We start from the raw sequence: 18,889 nt of genomic DNA on the forward strand, positions 1-18,889 counted from the left end.
AGAAAGAATGGGTGGGTTAACACTGATTTCCGTTCGTGGTGAATAAAGTAACGCTCCCTATACTTTCAATGTGGTTTTCCGCAATAGGTGGGTCAACGTTCATGCAAAATAGAAAAGGTGCGTGAACGGTGTTTACGTGAGTTTACCTTCGATTACACCACTGCTCTTGAGTAGATCAGAAAGTATCACAGATATAAGAAATATGGCAATAGTACTACTTTGTTAACTGACAGGCTACAGGTTGGTGGAATCTGCTATTTTGCTTCTACTCATTCAATCTCCACAAGTTCCCTAGGGGTGAAGTGTGAATTTGGAATTTCCTATATACTTGTTTGTGTGTGTGTGTGTCTGTTCTCCCCTCCCTCCAGACCCAGGTGGGTCGTTTTGCCCCCCAGTTCTCAGGCTACCAGCAGCAGGACTCTCACGAGCTGCTGGCCTTCCTGTTGGACGGTCTACACGAGGACCTGAACCGTATCAGGAAGAAACCCTACATCCTGCTCAAAGATGCCAAGGGCAGGCCTGACAAGGTCCGTTACTGCTAACTTACTGTCACTCTTTATTAGTTTAATTTAATTCGTTTTACTATTTGTCAGGGACCATGCACAACAAATACTACATAGCTACAGTACAGTTCACAGCAATTTTTCTCTGTAGTCGCAGGCAGTCTTTGCGATCTTTCTGGCACTCAATACTCATTCAATTAATGTTGTGCGTTGATTTTTTTCAAATCAAATTCACTTAAATGTTATTTGTCACATGCGCTGAATACAACAGGTGTTGACCTTACACTGAAATGTTTACTTACAAGCCCTTAACCAACAATGGCGGGGTTTTTTTTAGTTAAAAAAATTAAAAGGTAAGAGATAAGTAAAACCAATAATTAAGGAGCAGCAGTAAATATCAATTGCAGGGCTATATACAGGGGGTACCAGTTCAGAGTCATTGTGCGGGGGCACCGGTATTGAGGTAATATGTACATGTAGGTAGGCTTATTAAAGTGGCTTTGCATAGATAATAACAGAGTAGCAGTAGCGTGGGGGGGTTGCAAATAGTCTGGGTAGCCATTTGATTAGCTGTTCAGGAGTCTTATGGCTTGGGGATAGAAGCTGTTTAGAAGCCTCTTGGACCTAGACTTGGAGCTCTGGTACTGCTTGCCGTGCGGTAGCACAGAGAACAGACTATGACTAGGGTGGCAGGAGTCTTTGACAATTTTTGGGGCCTTCCTCTGACACTGCCTGGTATAGAGGATGGCAGGAAGCTTGGCCCCGGTGATGTACTGGGCCGTACGCACTACCCTCTGTAGTGCCTTGCGGTCGGATGCCAAGCAGTTGCCATACCAGGCAGTGATGCAACACGTCAGGATGTTCTCGATGGTGCAGCTGTAAAACCTTTTGAGGATGAGGACTCATGCCAAATCTTTTCAGTCTCCTGAGGGGGATTAGGTTTTGTCGTGCCCTGTTCACTACTGTCATGGTGTGCTTGGACCATGTTAGTTTGTTGTTGATGTGGACGCAAAGGAACTTGAAGATCTCAACCTGCTCCACTGCAGCCCCATCGATGAGAATGGGGGCATGCTCGGCCCTCTTTCCTGTAGTCCACAATCATCTCCTTTGTCTTGATCACATTGAGGGAGAGGTTGTTTTCCATGCACCACACGGTCAGGTCTCTGACCTCCTTCCTATAGGCTGTCTCGTCGTTGTCGGTGATCAGGCCTACCACTGTTGTCATCAGCAAACTTAATGATGGTGTTGGAGTTGTGCCTGGCTGTGCAGTCATGCGTGAACAGGGAGTACAGGAGGGGACTGAGCACGCACCCCTGAGGGGCCCTGTGTTGAGGATCAGCGTGGCAGATGTATTGTTACCTACCCTTACCACCTGGGGGCGGCCCGTTAGGAAGTCTCGCATCCAGTTGCAGAGGGAGGTGTTTAGTCCCAGGGTCCTTAGCTTAGGGATGAGCTTTGAGGGCACTATGGTGTTGAACGCTGAGCTGTAGTCAATGAAAAGCATTCTCACATAGGTGTTCCTTTTGTCCAGGTGGGAAAGGACAGTGTGGAGTGCAATAGAGATTGCATCATCTGAGGATCTGTTGGTGCAGTAATGCAAATTGGAGTGGGTCTAGGGTTTCTGGGATAATGGTGTTGATCAGAGCCGTGACCAGCCTTTCAAAGCATTTCATGGCTACAGACGTGAGTGCTATGGGTCAGTGGTCATTTAGGCAGGTTACCTTAGTCCCTGGCCCAAGAACACTATGCTGCCCTACCAAGCAAAAAGGCAGTAACTGCTCATAGCGTGGAACTTATTTACCTTGGTTTCACAGTAACTTTATGCATTTATTGCTAACATGACCCCCATTTTCTCTAAAACACAATACAATAGAGGCAGGATACTTGTCCACATGATTAAGCATGTATTTAACGTTGTAAAAATGACATTAAATCATTTTCTACCAAATTAGCAGTTACTGCTTTTTTGATTGGTACGGCAGTATGGTGGTCTGCTTGAAACATGTTAGTGTTACAGACTCATACAGGGAGAGGTTGAAAATGTCAGTAAAGACACTTGCCAGTTGTTCAGCGCATGCTTGGAGTACACGTCCTGGTAATCCATCTGGCCCAGTGGCCTTGTGAATGTTTACCTGTTTAAAGGGCACATCGGCTGCTGAGAGCGTGATCACACAGTCATCCGGACCAGCTGATGCTCTCATGCATGTTTCAGTGTTCCTTGCCTCTAAGCGAGCGTAGAAGTTATTTAGCTTGTCTGGTGGGCTCGTGTCACTGGGCAGCTTACAAGCCCTGCCACATCCGACAAGTGTCGGAGCTGGTGTAGTACGACTCGATCTTAGTCCTGTATTGTTGCTTTGCCTGTGATGGTTCGTTGGAGGGCATAGCGGGATTTCTTTTAAGCTTCCGGGTTAGAGTGCCGCTCCTTGAAAGCGTCATCTCTGCCCTTTAGCTCAGTGAGAATGTTGCCTGTAATCCATGGCTTCTGGTTGGGGTATGTATGTACAATCGCTGTGGGAATGATGTCCTTGATGCACTTATTGATAAAGCCAGTGACTGATCTGGTGTACTCGTCAATGCCATCGGAAAAATCCCAGAACATATTCCAGTCTGTTCTAGCAAAACAGTCCTGTAGTTTAACATCTGCTTCATCTGACCACTTTTTTGTAAACCAAGTCACTGGTGCGTCTTGCATTTATTTTTGCTTGTAAGCAGGAATCAGGAGGATAGCATTATGGACAGATTTGGCAAATGGAGGGTGAGGGAGAGAGTTGTACAGGTCTCTGTGTGTGGAGTAATGGTGGTCTAGAATTTTTTTTCCCCTCTGGTTGCACATTTAACATGCTGATAGAAATTCGGTAAAGCTGATTTAACTTCCCTGCAATAAAGTCACCGCCGCCTCTGGGTGAGTGATTTCCTGTTTGCTTATGGTGGAATACAGCTCATGGAGTGTGGTTTTAGTGCCAACTTCACTCTGTGGTGGTATGTAGACAGTTACGAAAAATACAGATAGTGTGACATACAGCTTATCATGAGATACTGTACCTCACACGAGCAGAACTTTGAGACTTCCTTAGATATTGTGCACCCTGACAAATAGTGGATATCTTTGATTCCACAATCTTGAGTTTTGTTTCAGCCCAATGAGGCATTTATGTTGAAGAATCAATGGGTAAATCATTAATTTAAATGACCAATTGAATGGCAGAAAATATGCCAGATCTTGCGCAAACTCTATAACCTAATTATCGTCTCTGTAGCCAATGTGTTTCTGGAGGAGAACCTGTCGCAGTGGGAACAGGGTTCCTACCTCCAGTCACTCCACTGTGTCATTTTAGTCTGTTGAAATGGTTTCTCATAGCCCTAAGACATGGCTGTAACTTCCATTATTATAGCTTATTTGTATTTATTATGGATCCCCATTAGGTGCTGCCAAAGCAGTAGCTACTCTTCCTGGGGTCCAGCAAAATTAAGGCAGTTTATACAATTTTAAAAACATTACAATACATTCACACATTTCACAACACACTGTGTGCCCTCAGGCCCCAACTGCACCACTACCACATATCTACAGTACTAAATCCATGTGTATGTATAGTGCATATGTTATCGTGTGTGTCTGTGCCAATGTTTGTTGCTTCACAGTACCCGCTGTTCCATAAGGTGTTTTTTTTCATTTTTTTAATCTAATTTTACTGCTGGCATGAGTTACTTGATCTGGAATAGAGTTCCATGTCGTCATGGCTCTATGTAGTACTGTGTGCCTCCCATAGTCTGTTCTGGACTGTGTCCGAGCTGTGTGCCAGTAGTTTAGTGCATTAAACATGTCAATACTTCTCATAAATACAAGTAGTGATGAAGTCAATCTCTCCTCCACTTTCAGCCAGGAGAGATTGACATGCATATTATTAATATTAGCTCTCTGTGTACATCCAAGGGCCAGCTGTGCTGCCCTGTTCTGAGCCAATTTCAATTTCCCTAAGTCCTTTTTTGTGGCACCTGACCACACGACTAAACAGTAGTCAAGGTGTGAAAAAACTAGGGCCTGTAGGACCTGGCAGAGCATCGCTTTATTATAGACCGACTTCTCCCCGTTTTAGTTACTACTGCATCAATATGTTTTGTCCATGAGTTTATAATCTAGGGTTACTCCAAGCAGTTTAGTCATCTCAACTTGCTCAATTTCCACATGATTTATTACAAGATTTCGTTTAGGTTTAGGGTTTAGTGAGTGTTTTGTTCCAAATACAATGCTTTTAGTTATGGAAATATTTAGGGCTAACTTATTCCTTGCCACCCACTCCGAAACTAACTGCAGCTCATTGAGTGTTGCAGTCATTTCAGTCACTGTAATAGCTGACGTGTATAGTGTTGAGTCATCCGCGTACATAGACACTCTGGCTTTACTCAAAGTTAGTGGCATGTCGTTAGTAAAAATTGAATAAAGCAAGGGGCCTTAACAGCTACCCTGGGGAATTATATTTCAGAGGCTTCCATTAAAGAATACCCTCTGTCTTCTGTTAGACAATTAACTCTTTATCTACATTATAGAAGGGGGTGTAAAGCAGCAGACTGATCGATAATGTCAAAAGCTCCACTGAAGTCTAACAGAGGCCCCACAATCATTTTCTCAATTTCTCTCAGCCAATCGTCAGTCGTTTGTGTAAGTGCTATGCTTGTTGAGTGTCCTTCCCTATAAGTGTGCTGAAAGTCTGTTGTCAATTTGTTTACTGTGAAATAGAAGTTTACTAAGGGTTGGTAACAGGCTGATTGGTTGGCTATTTGAGCCAGTAAAGGTGTCTTTACTATTTTTGTGTAGCGGAATGATTTTAGCTTCCCTCCAGTCCTGAGAGCACACACTTTCTAGTAGGTTTAAATTGAAGATGTGGCAAATAGGAGTGGCAATATCGTCTGCTATTATCCTCAGTAATTTTCCATCCAGATTGTCAGACCCGGTGGCTTGTCATTGTTGACAGACAACAATCGTTTTTTCACCTCTTCCACACTGACTTTATGGAATTCAAAAGTACAATTCTTGTCCTTCATAATTTGGTCCGATATATACTTGGATGTGTAGTGTCAGCGTTTGTTGCTGGCATGTCATCGCTAAGTTTGCTTATCTTACCAATGAAAAAGTCATTAAAGTAGTTTGCAATATCAGTGGGCTTTGTGATGAATGAGCCATCTGATTCAATAAATGAAGGAGCAGAGTTGGCTTTTTTTTCCCAAAATGTCATTTAAGGTGCCCCAAAGCTTTTAACTATCATTCTTTATATAGTTTATCTTTGTTTCATAGTGTAGTTTCTTTTTCTTTAGTTTAGTCACATGATTTCTTAATTTGCAGTACGTTTGCCAATCAGTTGGGCTGCCTCATCCCTCTCAACTGTACAATTTTTCAATTCCTCATCAATCCAAGGGGATTTAACAGTTTTTACAGTCCTTTTCTTAATGGGTGCATGCTTATTAGTAACTGGAATAAGTAGTTTCATAAATGCGTCAAGTGCAGCGTCTGGTTGCTCCTCATTACACACCACAGACCAGCTAATATTCTTTACATCAACATATTAATCACCACAAAATTTAGTGTATAAGAGGTCATACAATATGTTCGGCCCAGCCTTTGGAACTTTGGTTTTCCTCGATATGGCTATTATATTGTCATCACGACATCCTATAAAGTCTGTCTCGGCTGTGTTTCTGATTTCATTGCTTTGCTTCCCTTCTGTAAGACTGTAGGCATGTCTCTAGAGTATAAACAATAAATAGACAGTGTACCACTCCATAGTGTTCCCTTGGTTTATCTCAAAATGGTTTCTCAGCTGTATCCCTCCCCTCTGTGTGACTACTGTAGGTGTTTCCCGAGGAGGTTTGTCTTTCCCTTCTCTTCTGTGTAACTGTAGGTAGTGGCTGAGGAGAAAAGAAAAACCAGTAGTGGGAATAAACGGTGTCATAGCAACAATGGAGTGTCTGAAGGAGGTACAGTACTGTCTCACCCTGTGTCTCACTATCTTCCCTCCCCTCTGTGTGTCTGTAGGTGGTGGCCGAGGAGGCATGGGAGAACCACATCAAGAGGAACGACTCCATCATCGTGGACATCTTCCACGGCCTCTTCAAGTCCACCCTGGTGTGCCCCGTCTGCGCCAAGGTCTCCGTCACCTTTGATCCCTTCTGCTACCTGACCCTGCCGCTGCCCATGAAAAAGGAGCGCACACTGGAAGTCTACCTGGTCAGGCTGGACCCCCTGGCCAAACCCACAAAGGTAACTACAGTATCTGGGTTATATTCATTAGTGCACACCGGAGCAAAAGCTTTTGCCACTGAAAACAAAAACTTGTGTGTCTTATTGGATAGCACCTTCCTGTTTTGGCCTGTTTGCACCTAGTGAATATGACCAAAGTCAGTCTGGACCCCCTGGCCAAACCCACACAGGTAACTGAGCTGTTACCGCCTTCCTAGAAATGAGTCATCCTTCACATATCTTCCCTCCCACAATATTCTCTGATTTTGAATGGATGTCCTCTGAAGTGGATTTTAGTGTTTGTAATCAGTTTATGCTCTGAATAGGGCCAGATGGAATCTGCAGGGAGATCCTTTTTATTAATTATTTTTGAAGGCTTGGTGTATATTTAATGAATCTGCAGCTATTCATTCTTCATGGGCTTGGGGAAATTCTTCTCCTATGGATTAAGTGATGAGTTAATCTTAGGACCCGGCTTAATGGGTGTTTGTCTTTCTGTGTTTCAGTGTAAACTGACTGTGCCCAAGGTGGGCTACATATCAGACCTCTGTACCTCACTCTCTATGCTATCTGGTGTCCCTGCTGAGAAAGTAAGATAGATAGATAGATAGATAGATAGATAGATAGATAGATAGATAGATAGATAGATAGAGATAGAGATATATATATATATATATATATCTCTATCTCTCGATGGATGGATATCGATGGATGGATGGATATGGATGGATGGATCGATAGATAGAGATCGAGAGATAGATATACACATCTGTCTTGCTCTTAACTAAATCAGTTCTCCCTCAAAAAATTGGTTTTTAACCTCCCAAGGGATTTTATACCTGGTTAAATAGAGGCTAAATTAAAATGTATGCTCTGGAATGGTATACAGTGCTTTCAGAAAGTATTCAGACCTCTTCCCTTTTTCCAGAATTTATTACGTTACAGCCTTATTCTAAAATGGATTAAATCGTTTTTTCCTCATCAATCTACACACAATACCCCATAATGATAAAGTGAAACGTTTTTGGGACATTTCTGCAAATGTATTACAAATAAAAAAACATACCTTATTTACATAAGTATTCAGACCCTTTGCTATGAGACTCGAAATTGAACTCAGCTGCTTCCTGATTCCATTGATCTTCCTTGATGTTTCTACAACTTGATTGGAGTCCACCTGTGGTAAATATAGAAAGGCACACACCTGTCTATATAAGGTCCCACAGTTGACAGTGCATGTCAGAGCAAAAACCAAGCCATGAGGTCAAAGGAATTGTCTGTAGAGCTCCGAGACAGGATTGTGGGGCACAGATCTGGGGAAGGGTACCAAAACATTTTTGCAGCATTGAAGGTCCCCAAGAACACAGTGGCCTCCATTTTTAAATGGAAGAAGTTTGGAACCGCCAAGACTCTACCTAGAGCTGGCCGCCCGGCCAAACTTAGTAATCGGGGGAGAAGGGCCTTGGTCAGGGAGGTGACCAAGAACCCGATGGTCACTCTGACAGTGCTCCAGAGTTTCTCTGTGGAGATGGGAGAACCTTCCAGAAAGACAAGCATCTCTGCAGCACACCACCAATCAGGCCTTTATGGTAGAGTGGCCAGATGGAAGCCAATCTTCAGTAAAAAGGTACATGACAGCCACTTGGAGTTTGCCAAAAGGCACCTGAAGGACTCTCAGACCATGAGAAGCAAGATTCTCTGGTCTGATGAAACCAAGATTGAACACTTCGGCCTGAATGCCAAGCGTCATGTCTGGAGGAAACCTGGCACCATCCCTACGGTGAAGCATGGTGGTGGCAGCATCGTGCTGTGGGGTTGTTTTTCAGATGCAGGGACTGGAAGACTAGTCAGGATCTAGGGAAAATGAACGGAGCAAAGTACAGAGATCTTTGATGAAAACCTGCTCCAGAGCGCTCAGGACCTCAGACTGAGGTGAAGGTTCACCTTCCAACAGGACAACGACCCTTAATACACAGCCAAGACAACGCAGGAGTGGCTTCGGGACAAGTCTCTGAATGGCCCAGCCAGAGCCCGGACTTTAAACTTGATCGAACATCTCTGGGGAGACCTGAGGATAGATGTGCAGCGACGCTCCCCATCCAATCTGACAAAGCTTTAGAGGATCTGCAGAGATGAATTTGAGAAACTCCACAAATACAGGTGTGCCAAGCTAGTAGCATCATACCCAAAAACACTCAAGGCTTTAATCGCCAAAGGTGCTTCAACAAAGTACTGAGTAAAGGGTCTGAATACTTATATGAATGTAATATTTCTGTTTTTGCTTTGTTGTTATGGGGTTTTGTGTGTAGGTTGAGGGGGGAAAAAAGCAATTTGGTCAGTTTTAGAATAAGGTTGTAATGTAACAAAATGTGGAAAGTCAAGGGGTCTGAATACTTTCTGAATGCAATGTATGTGTACTTAAGATTTCTTTTTTTTTTTCAAATTCAGATGATTGTAACAGATATCTACAACCATCGGTTCCATCGGATATTTGCCACCAATGAGAACCTCAGCAGCATCATGGAGAGGGACGACATCTATGTGTGAGTGTCAGACTATTCTGATGAAGGCAGTTGGATGAAGCACTGTCTACTCCTCCCTCCAGTGTTAGATCTGTGAAACCTGAGTTGTATTCATTAGGTACCAAACAGAAGGGCATGGACTGAAAACGGGAGGGACTACCTGAACCTGTCCAATTTGAAACACTCCATTTTTCCCTCGCAAAACATTTTGCTACAGTATGCCCGAATGAATACAACCCTTAACTTACCAAAGATGCGGATATCTGCAACATATTTACCCTACCCTATAGTTCTGGAGCTTTGAGGTGGCAGTGCATTTTTTCTTAATGACTAACATAATGTAGCAGACGTCCGCAGGGTTTCTTTCTTTCTGGTCCTGACGAGAAAGAAAAAAAACTGCACTGTTGAACCAATCCAGTAAATGTGGAGGAGGAATTAAGATGGCGTGTCGCCTTGTTAACATCCAAAAGTGGTAGTCGCGTCACAGGCTCTTTCCATTTCCCCTGGAAACCGGATGTATCTTGTTGTTTCCCGAGCCCGCAGAGGGTGGTTCTTAACTGACTTGCCATGGTAAATAAAGGTTAAATTAATGGGGGAAAAAATAACTATCTGCTTGTTGTACAGCTTTGAAGTGGCAGTGAACCTGCTGGAGGACACAGACCATGTGGTGATCCCAGTCCACCTTAGAGAAAAGTACAAGCAGTCAGGGTACAACCACACCTCCACTCCTCTGTTTGGCCAGCCCTTCCTCATCACTGTCCCCAGAACACTCAGCGAGGACAAGCTCTACAACATGCTGCTGGTACATCTCTGGTGGGTCACACACATATGCTCTAAAACATGTTGCTGCTACGCCTCTGGTGGGTTACACACACACACACACACTCTTACATGCATACAGTGCATTCGGAAAGTATTCCGACCCCTTGACGTTTTCCAAATTTTGTCACGTTACAGCCTTATTCTGAAATTGATTCAATTGTATTTTTTTCTCATCAGTCTACACACAATACCCCATAATGACAAAGCAAACACAGGTTTTTAGATTTTTTTTTGCAACAAAAAACTATCACATTTACGTAAGTATTCAGACCCTTTACTCAGTACTTCGTTGAAGCACCTTTGGCAGCGATTACAGCCTTCAGTCTTCTTGGGTATGACATTACAAGCTTGGCACACCTGTATTTGGGGAGTTTCTCCCATTCTTCTTTGCAGATCCTCTCAAGCGCTGTCAGTTTGGATGGTGAGAGTTGCTGCACAGATATTTTCAGGTCTCCAGAGATGTTTGATCCTGTTCAAGTTCGGACTCTTGCTGGGCCGCTCAAGGACATTCAGAGACTTGTCCCGAAGCCACCCCTGTGTTGTCTTGGCTGTGTGCTTAGGGTCATTGTCCTGTTGGAAGGTGAACCTTTGTCCCAGTCTGAGGTCCTGTGTGTTCTGGAGCATGTTTTCATCTTGGATCTCTCTGTACTTTGCTCCGTTCATCTTTCCCTCGATCCCGATTAGTCTCCCAGTCCCTGCTGCTGAAAAACATCCCAACACCATGATGCTGCCACTACCATGCTTCACCGTAGGGATGGTGCCAGGTTTCCTCCAGACGTGACGCTTGGCATTCCGGCCAAAGAGTTCAATCTTGGTTAAATCAGACCAAAGAATCTTGTTTCTCATGGTCTGAGAGTCCTTTAGATGCCTTTTGGCGAACTCCAAGCGGCTGTCATGTATGTGCCTTTTACTGAGGAGTGGCTTCCGTCTGGCCACTCTACCATAAAGGCCTGATTGGTGGCCAAGATTGGCCCAGCCAGAGCCCGGACTTGAACCTGATCGAACATCTCTGGAGAGACCTGAAAAAAGCTGTGCAGCGACGTTCCCCATCCAGCCTGACAGAGCTTGAGAGGATTTGCAAAGAAGAATCTCCCTAAATATAGGTTTGCCGAGCTTGTAGCATCATGCCCAAGAACACGCAAGGCTGTAATCGCTGCCAAAGGTGCTTCAACAAAGTACTGAATAAAGTGTCTGAATACTAATGTAAATGTGATATTTCAGTTTTTGCTTTGTCGTTATGGGGTATTGTGTGTAGATTGCGGGGGGGTGGGTCCATTTTAGAATAAGGCTGTAACGTAACAAAATGTGGGAAAAAATCAAGGGGTCTGAATACTTTCCAAATGCTCTGTACATACATTCATGCGCTACAGCAAGCTTTACAACATGCTGCTGCTATGCCTCTGGTGGGTAGGTAACCATCTCAGAAACTGCCGCTAACTAACCTTGTACTCTGCGCTCTTGTTAAGTACTTAGCCTAATTGTGACAATGTTGCTGTGAAAAGGGCTATATAAATACATTTGATTGCTCTTTTCATTGTTTCTATGGAACGTTTTTTGGTTTCTAGTGTAAACAAGACTTTGACACAATGTCCTGATCTTTATATGTTTTCTCATGAAATGTTTTGTACGCCGGGAGCACTGAAGAACTGCGTAATAATAGCACTGAGGGTGGATGTTTCTTTCTTCGAGGGGAGCATATCAGTTATGTTGAACAGTTAGATGTTGTTGGAGTATGTCTATGTATTGAATGGTAACTGATTATATTAATATTGTGTGTTTTATGTTGTATGGTGCAGTCGGTTTGTGCGTTCTGTCGTTGAGGAGGACGACACTGAGGAGACAACACCCTCTTCTAAACAACACACTGTCAATGGAAATGCTACTAATGGGGTCCTGGAGGACGGCTCGCCCAGTAGGTAACACACACGCTCAAGAACACACACTCAAACGGACACACTTACACATGCGCTAACCTAAGACTGAAGAATGTTTCATATGATTGTGTATTGTGTTTCCCTTTGATGTGTTTTGTAATTGATATGTAAATAGATATGTACAGTGTGTAGTTGTTTTATTGATATTACTCAGGGCTCATCTGCAAAAGAGACTGGTCTCAGCATTAAATAAAGGTTAAATAAAAAATGTAACCCCTGTCGAGAAAGCTATTCCAAAAACTGATCGGCTGATCCATTCCAGGCGAGATGGAGACTGACGAGCAGGATGGAGACGACGAATCCAGTCAGGACCAGGAGCTTCCCTCTGAGAACGACAACAGCCAATCAGAGGACTCTGTGGGTGGCGGGGACAACGAGCTGGAGAACGGGGTTGGTCTAGGGGGAGAGAATTCAGGGACCAAAGGTCACCAGAACCAGATTTCTACGACGATGGAGGACAAGAAGAGATTGTTTACATTCCAGTTTAACAACATGGGGAAGATGGACTTCAGCTTAATCAAGGAGGAACCGCGGCAGATCCGGTTCAACGAGGGACACCTCAGACTCAGTGGTAAGATGGGCATTTTGCATACAGTATGCAGATGAAGTCACAACCCTCCGATAAAGATAAAAACATGGTAACGTTCGAATAACATTATACTTATTGTAAGCACTAAGCAGTGCCTCTACTAGTTGTTAATGCACAATCCACATTTCTCTTTCTGTTATATTATCACCTTTACAATTAGTCTTAAAGGGTATATTGCTCTCTCCCTGTAATAGACCGGTCCTATCTCTCTTTGGACTGGGAACCAGAGGTTAAGAAGAAACACTTTCATGAGGGTATCACAGAGGTAAGGCTTTCTCCTCTCCTCTAACACTAGAAACCATTTTACCTACACTACCCTCCTTATTTATTTGGACAGTGAATATAAAATGTGATTTTTTTTTTTAAATTTATTTGAGATAATAAAATGTTTCATGTAAGGGGTGACAGTACAGAATGTCACCTTTTATATTTGAGGTTATATTCATACATATGTTTTACCATTTAGAAATGAAGTCACTATGTATCTAGTCCCCCCCATTGGAATACTTTTTTTCCCCATGAGTATTTGGACAAATTAAAGTGTATTAAAGTTGTCAACAGTTTAGTATTTGGTCCCATATTCCTAAACGACATCAAGCTTGTGACTCTACAAACTTGTTGGATGCATTTGCAGTTTGTTTTGGATGCTTTTTTGCCCAATAGGAACTGAATGGTGAAAAATGTATTGTCATTTTGGAGTCACTGTTATTGTAAATAAGAATAAATGTTTCTGAACACTTCTGCATTTTTTTAAATATATTTATTTAACTTTTATTTAACTATGCAAATCAGTTCAGAGCATATTCTTAATTACAATGACTGCCTGGCTTTAGGCCTCCTGTGGGGATGGGGGCAGGGATTAAAAACACCCATGAATGCGAATGGTACCATGGATAATCATGACAAAAAATACGTTAGAAAGTTACAGAGCAACAAAGATCATACCACCCAAAAAAAGCTAACCACCCGTTCGTTATTGGTAATGGTGAGAGGTTAGCATTTTTTGGGGGGGGTGTGTATGATTTTTGTTCCTCTAACTTTCTCACTCATCATTATGACAGGTGACATTCTGTATTGTTGCCTCATATGAAACATTTGATCTAAAATCCAAAATGCTGGATTATAGAGACGAATTTACATATTTTTGCATCGCTGTCTAAATAAATACAGAGGGGTGTATAGTATATCAATTAATGTCAGACTCCTCTGCATGGATGTCTGTGTCTGTCCTAGAATAGTGTTTCCCAAACCTGGTGTGCTTGTTTATAGATCAAATAGTTGGAATGGCTGGAGGTATTTGAGAAGAGGCTTGGAAACACTGTTGTAGAATGAATGTCTCTCTTTAAGCCTCGGATGGTAATAATTGAACTAAATAAGTAATAACCAAAATCTTGCTCTGCCTGTGAACAGGACTTTGAGAAGCATGAGAGCATGGAGTATAAGCCTCAGAAGAAAGCCTTCTTCAAGCTGAAAGACTGCATCGAGCTGTTCACCACCAAAGAGAAGCTCGGAGCAGAGGACCCATGGTGAGACTTAACTTCATATTGTCAAGGCTAATAAAGGAAATAATGAACATTTAAAAGAATAGTTCACTCAAAATAAAAATAATACATGTTTTAACATGATATTAATCTCCATTAACCCAGAACTAAAATCTTCTGTGATTTGGTCAGATGTGTAATTGATCCTGTCTGTCTCGGGTAGTACTAAGAAAGTATATGCTTTTTTTTTTAAATGTTTTATTGTCAAATCAAATATAATAATTAATTAATCCCAGGTACTGTCCAAACTGCAAGGTGCACCAGCAGGCCACTAAGAAGCTGGACCTGTGGTCTCTGCCTCCAGTCCTGGTGGTCCATCTGAAACGCTTCTCCTACAGCAGATACATGAGGGACAAGCTGGATTCACTAGTTGATTTCCCACTCGGGTACAGTTTTGACCAGACGGCCATACTTTTCTGTCAAAACAAGCTATAATGTCAATGAACAAGTATAATTGTGAAAGTAAAAACACTCAGCTGTTTCCCTATGATTTAAAGGGATACTTCTGGATTTTGTTCTACCTCCCCAGAGTAAGATGAACTCGTGGATACCATTTGTATGTCTCTGCGAGTAATTTGAAGGAAGTTGCTAACATGCATGCCCATACACTTCGTCTTTGTGCTGACGCTAGTTAGCATTGGCTCACGAAACTACCTCTAACATCCTTCATACAGGACACAGACATAACATTTTTATCCACAAGTTCATCTAACTCTTGGGAAGTAGTTAAAGGGCTTCATTGCCAAAATCCAAAAGTATCCCTTTAAGTTGTAAATCACTTATACAAATGTTAAATATCTCTTGAAGAATAAACAAGGAATGCTCCCCCCCATGAATGGTTCTTTGTGTGATTCTTTCTCCAGTGACATGGAAATGTCAGAGTTCCTGATCGACCCTAATGCTGGTCCCTGTCGCTACGATCTCATTGCGGTCTCCAACCACTACGGAGGCATGGGAGGAGGACACTGTAAGTCTGATTTTTAAGTATTTTTATTTGACAATTTAGTCATCAATACTAGAAGTGCAGACAACTTTATTTGAACGTAATGTGTATTCAAAATGATACATTCAGACATTGCTAGCCACAGTCTTATCGGAGTTGATTCAAACAAGGAAGTTGAACCAACAGTCTTAATTCCATGCGTGCTTTTAGCAGACAAATGCTCATCTTCTCATCTTGTCTTTGGGACACCTTAGATACTGCTTATGCGAAGAACAAGGATGATGACAAGTGGTACAACTTTGATGACAGCAGTGTCTCTCCAGCCAACAAAGATCAGATAGTGCTGAGTTCCATGGTCCTCTAACATCTTGTCAGATACACAGCACTGCCCAGTGTGAATTGAATGTGCACTTCATGTGTGTGTCTGCTCAGTCCAAAGCAGCGTACGTGCTGTTCTACCAGCGTCAGGACACAGTGAATGGAACAGGCTACTTCGATCTGGACCGAGAGGAGGAGAACAGAGAAGGGGAGGAGGAGAGGAAGAGCGTCGCCTCAGTCCAGAGCGACGAAGAAGATGTAAACGACAATGCCACCATGAAAACCAACTGAGCTGGAGAAACAGAGAAAGAGCCAACAATATCCATCCTAAGCCATATCGACAGACACAGAGCAGTGGGCCAGGCCTGAGGCTGTGCACTGACCTCTGACCCCATCCAGCCCTACGAAGAGTGGGCTACCAGGGGAAACTAAACACTGAGAAGTTTGTCAGTGCTGGAACACCCAAGCAACATTACTAAAGAAATCAGGGCCTATAGATATCTGTGGCCTGACTGACCGGTCTTATTCGTGTCAGTGAATCTTCTCCATGTCCATTCTACATGAATCATCCACTCTGGAGGAAAAAGAAGTCAAGCTCTGTTCTGATTCTGAACAATGACATAATTCTGAAATCTAATGGATCCATTAGAAGCGTTAGGAAGGCCTGCATTACGAAGTTCAGTTCGTCATAGAATCAAACACAGAATGTCACAGTGCAGTGGTGTCGCTGCTTTGGCGCTTCGAACCGATACTCCCTCCCAGCCACCTGCTTTAATTTTGTTAAGTTTTTATCTTTTTGAGAGCGCAATGCATTAGCATACCATTTTACCATTCTTTTTAAGCTAGGCCTTGTAAATATATATTTTTTGATGAACACTGAATTATTATTAAGTTTAATGATGCGCTGAAGCCTTTTTGGGAATTCGTCCTAATACTTTTATTTTGTTGCACATTCACCTCTACCCCATTTTTTAAAATAATGAATCGTATATTAGTGCCACGTACTGCAATTGTTTTACAAATTACTCTGAGCCAGGGTCTTCTCAGTTAAAATGCTTTGAATGCTGCCTTTTAAACACTGGTCAACAGAACACACATCCACACATAGTGACTATGCTCTGTGTAGAGTAGGAGTGCTGATCTAGGATCATTTTTGCCTTTAGGATCATAATGAATAAGGTTATATGGACAGGGAGGGACCTGATCCTAGATCAGACCTCCTACTCTGCTTTGTGTATGTGAGGAGGAAGAGCAAAATACATTTTCATAATGTAAAACAGCCAAACCAGTCATGTGGTGAACTTGCATTTTAGACACAACTAATGTACACAATATGAGCCTTATAATTAAGTTCAGTTTTTTTATTCTGCTGGTCCCTACAGTAAATATCCTCCAAGCCACATGAAGTCAAGTTCCAGAAACAACCCCTAGACACTTTTGTAGATCTGAAATTATCAGATAGGTTAGGTGAATTTTTCGTCCCATTTCACATACCTATCACATGACAAGGTGGAGCTACTACCATATTGCCCAGTTCTTTCAGATCTGCATAAGTGATTAGGAGACGTGTTTGCATATTAGGTAGGTGCTTTTCTGGGATGACCCACCACTCTTAGGCTGTATGATGCATTACTAGCTTTACATGGCTTCTTGAGCCTCTCCTCCGCTACCTGCTCCTTCTAGAGGCTTTTTGAGATTATGAATATTTGTGATACATTAGATTTCTGTTTCTTGGTTGGATCACCTCAGCCTTAACTCTTAATCTCAGATTGTAGTCTTCTGCACATTATGTCACGCTGTCTGTGCATGGCCCCAAAACACACACACTTAAACAGGACACAGATACGAGCTGAAACTCATTCATACATTCACAGGAACACTTACGTTCACACCCTCAACCCTATCTTTGAAACATACATGAATAGCAACCGCTGCTACCGGAATTCAACCAATTTTTTTTTTAAAGTCAAAAGCGAGAGCCCGCTGAATGACTGACTTCAACTGATCCACTTGTAAGGCCAGGTTGTTTTTTTTGCCTCTTTTCTTGCTTTGGTTAAATGTGAGGGGGGGAAATAGTAGGGGGTTAGAAATACCTGGGTACTGCTGTATGTGTCCACTCTTCCAAGGGAAAATAATGCTTCATTGTGGTTGGAGCATGAAGTAGGGTCTTTCGCTGTAGAGGGCGGGAGGGATGGGTGGAGGGTAGTATTACTGATCAGCCTGAGTAGATGAGATATGGTGATTACATATAGGCTATATAATACTGTACATAAGAGTTCACTCTGTGAGTGCACATTTGATAACATTTATTTATTTATGTAAGCATTTAATTTAAAAAAAAATATATATATATATATTTAAAGACCTTGGCAAGACTGACGATGTAATAGGAATTTGGCTTTATAGTCCACGAGTTCAGGGTTGTGTCCGAAATGGCGCCCTATACATAGTGCTCTGGTCAAAAGTAGAGCTCTATATTTTGGACACACGCCCAGAATTCTTGCCTGTACTCTCCTCTTCTGGGGGATTGAATATTTTTTAAAGAGCTATTGTTCTGACTTTTTTTGTAAAGGTGAGTACATTCAGTCATCCTTGCATGACAGGGTTTCCAGGTTTGGCTGCGTTTGAGTTCACTTGGGTTTACATTTGAAATGTGCATGTGTATTTATACACAAATGTCAATAAAGTTGTGTAAAGCCTAGTACTCATTTTTTTCTGTAAACTATTCGGAATTACCAACCTTAAGGTTGTGTAGGCTGTAATGTAACTTGATTGATAATGACTCTGATTGGGTATTCGTGCCCTAAGGAGGTAAATGTATAACGAGCATTCCTGGCTCAACAGAAATTGGAAATAGAGGCCCTCTTGTGGTTGAAGCTGGACCATGACTGGATATTATGGTTTATTCATACTATACTAAAATATATTTTGTCGGAGATTCTTAAGTGTTGAAGCTCAGCACAAACATGGATGACCATTTGTCTAACTTGATTATTTATTAGAGACTTCTTCAGAATGCGTCTGGCGCATTTTAGAATTTCACCCAAAATCTCAATGGCCAACATTTTGTGCATGAATTGAAATACTCCCTTACCCACAACCCAATACGAATGGAGCTGGTGTGCGGTGCTTTACGCCCAGTTTGACGTTTCCCGCGAATTTTATTCACAGTTGATCGCATACTCCTTAATTTACCACACGGATCGCTGGAAGGAGTTGGAACATACGTGGCAGTGCTAGACTTAATTGCTAGACTGACTGCACAGATAATTGTTCTGCCTTTGTTTTCTTTACAGGGGAGATGGTTGGCTGCTTCTTGCACCGACAATACGGTGTACGCACAAGAGAATATTGCATTGCTGGTCTGGATCAACCAATCACAATTATAAGGTTGTTTTGTGTGTATGCCATTTAACTTTTCTTAATTATCGGATTGTGATATAGCTTTGTTGTAAACTATTAAGCTATACTGGTATTCGATA

At 42.3% G+C, this 18,889-nt stretch overlaps 1 protein-coding gene across 4 annotated transcripts in view; it reads left to right on the forward strand.

Moving 5' to 3' along the window:
- The window catches only part of LOC115198641 (ubiquitin carboxyl-terminal hydrolase 15), a 57,465-nt gene extending 39,357 nt beyond the window's left edge, over positions 1 to 18,108 (forward strand). For 2 of the 4 annotated variants that reach the window (XM_029760731.1, XM_029760732.1), the window contains exons 9-21: positions 369 to 527; positions 6,535 to 6,759; positions 7,245 to 7,328; positions 9,187 to 9,281; positions 9,885 to 10,073; positions 11,879 to 11,994; positions 12,279 to 12,587; positions 12,800 to 12,870; positions 14,016 to 14,131; positions 14,383 to 14,532; positions 15,010 to 15,113; positions 15,344 to 15,431; positions 15,521 to 18,108. In XM_029760731.1, the coding sequence (XP_029616591.1) occupies positions 369 to 527; positions 6,535 to 6,759; positions 7,245 to 7,328; positions 9,187 to 9,281; positions 9,885 to 10,073; positions 11,879 to 11,994; positions 12,279 to 12,587; positions 12,800 to 12,870; positions 14,016 to 14,131; positions 14,383 to 14,532; positions 15,010 to 15,113; positions 15,344 to 15,431; positions 15,521 to 15,698 (1,884 nt within the window). In that variant the 3' untranslated portion in view covers positions 15,699 to 18,108. Of the gene's footprint in view, positions 1 to 368; positions 528 to 6,534; positions 6,760 to 6,851; positions 6,930 to 7,244; positions 7,329 to 9,186; positions 9,282 to 9,884; positions 10,074 to 11,878; positions 11,995 to 12,278; positions 12,588 to 12,799; positions 12,871 to 14,015; positions 14,132 to 14,382; positions 14,533 to 15,009; positions 15,114 to 15,343; positions 15,432 to 15,520 lie in introns of all 4 variants that reach the window. The other 2 variants (XM_029760730.1, XM_029760733.1) reach the window with 2 other exon arrangements.
- Positions 18,109 to 18,889: the final 781 nt, after the last annotated feature.

This window comes from Salmo trutta, chromosome 8, assembly GCF_901001165.1.
Source record: "Salmo trutta chromosome 8, fSalTru1.1, whole genome shotgun sequence".
In the NCBI taxonomy this organism is placed as follows: Eukaryota; Metazoa; Chordata; class Actinopteri; order Salmoniformes; family Salmonidae; genus Salmo; species Salmo trutta.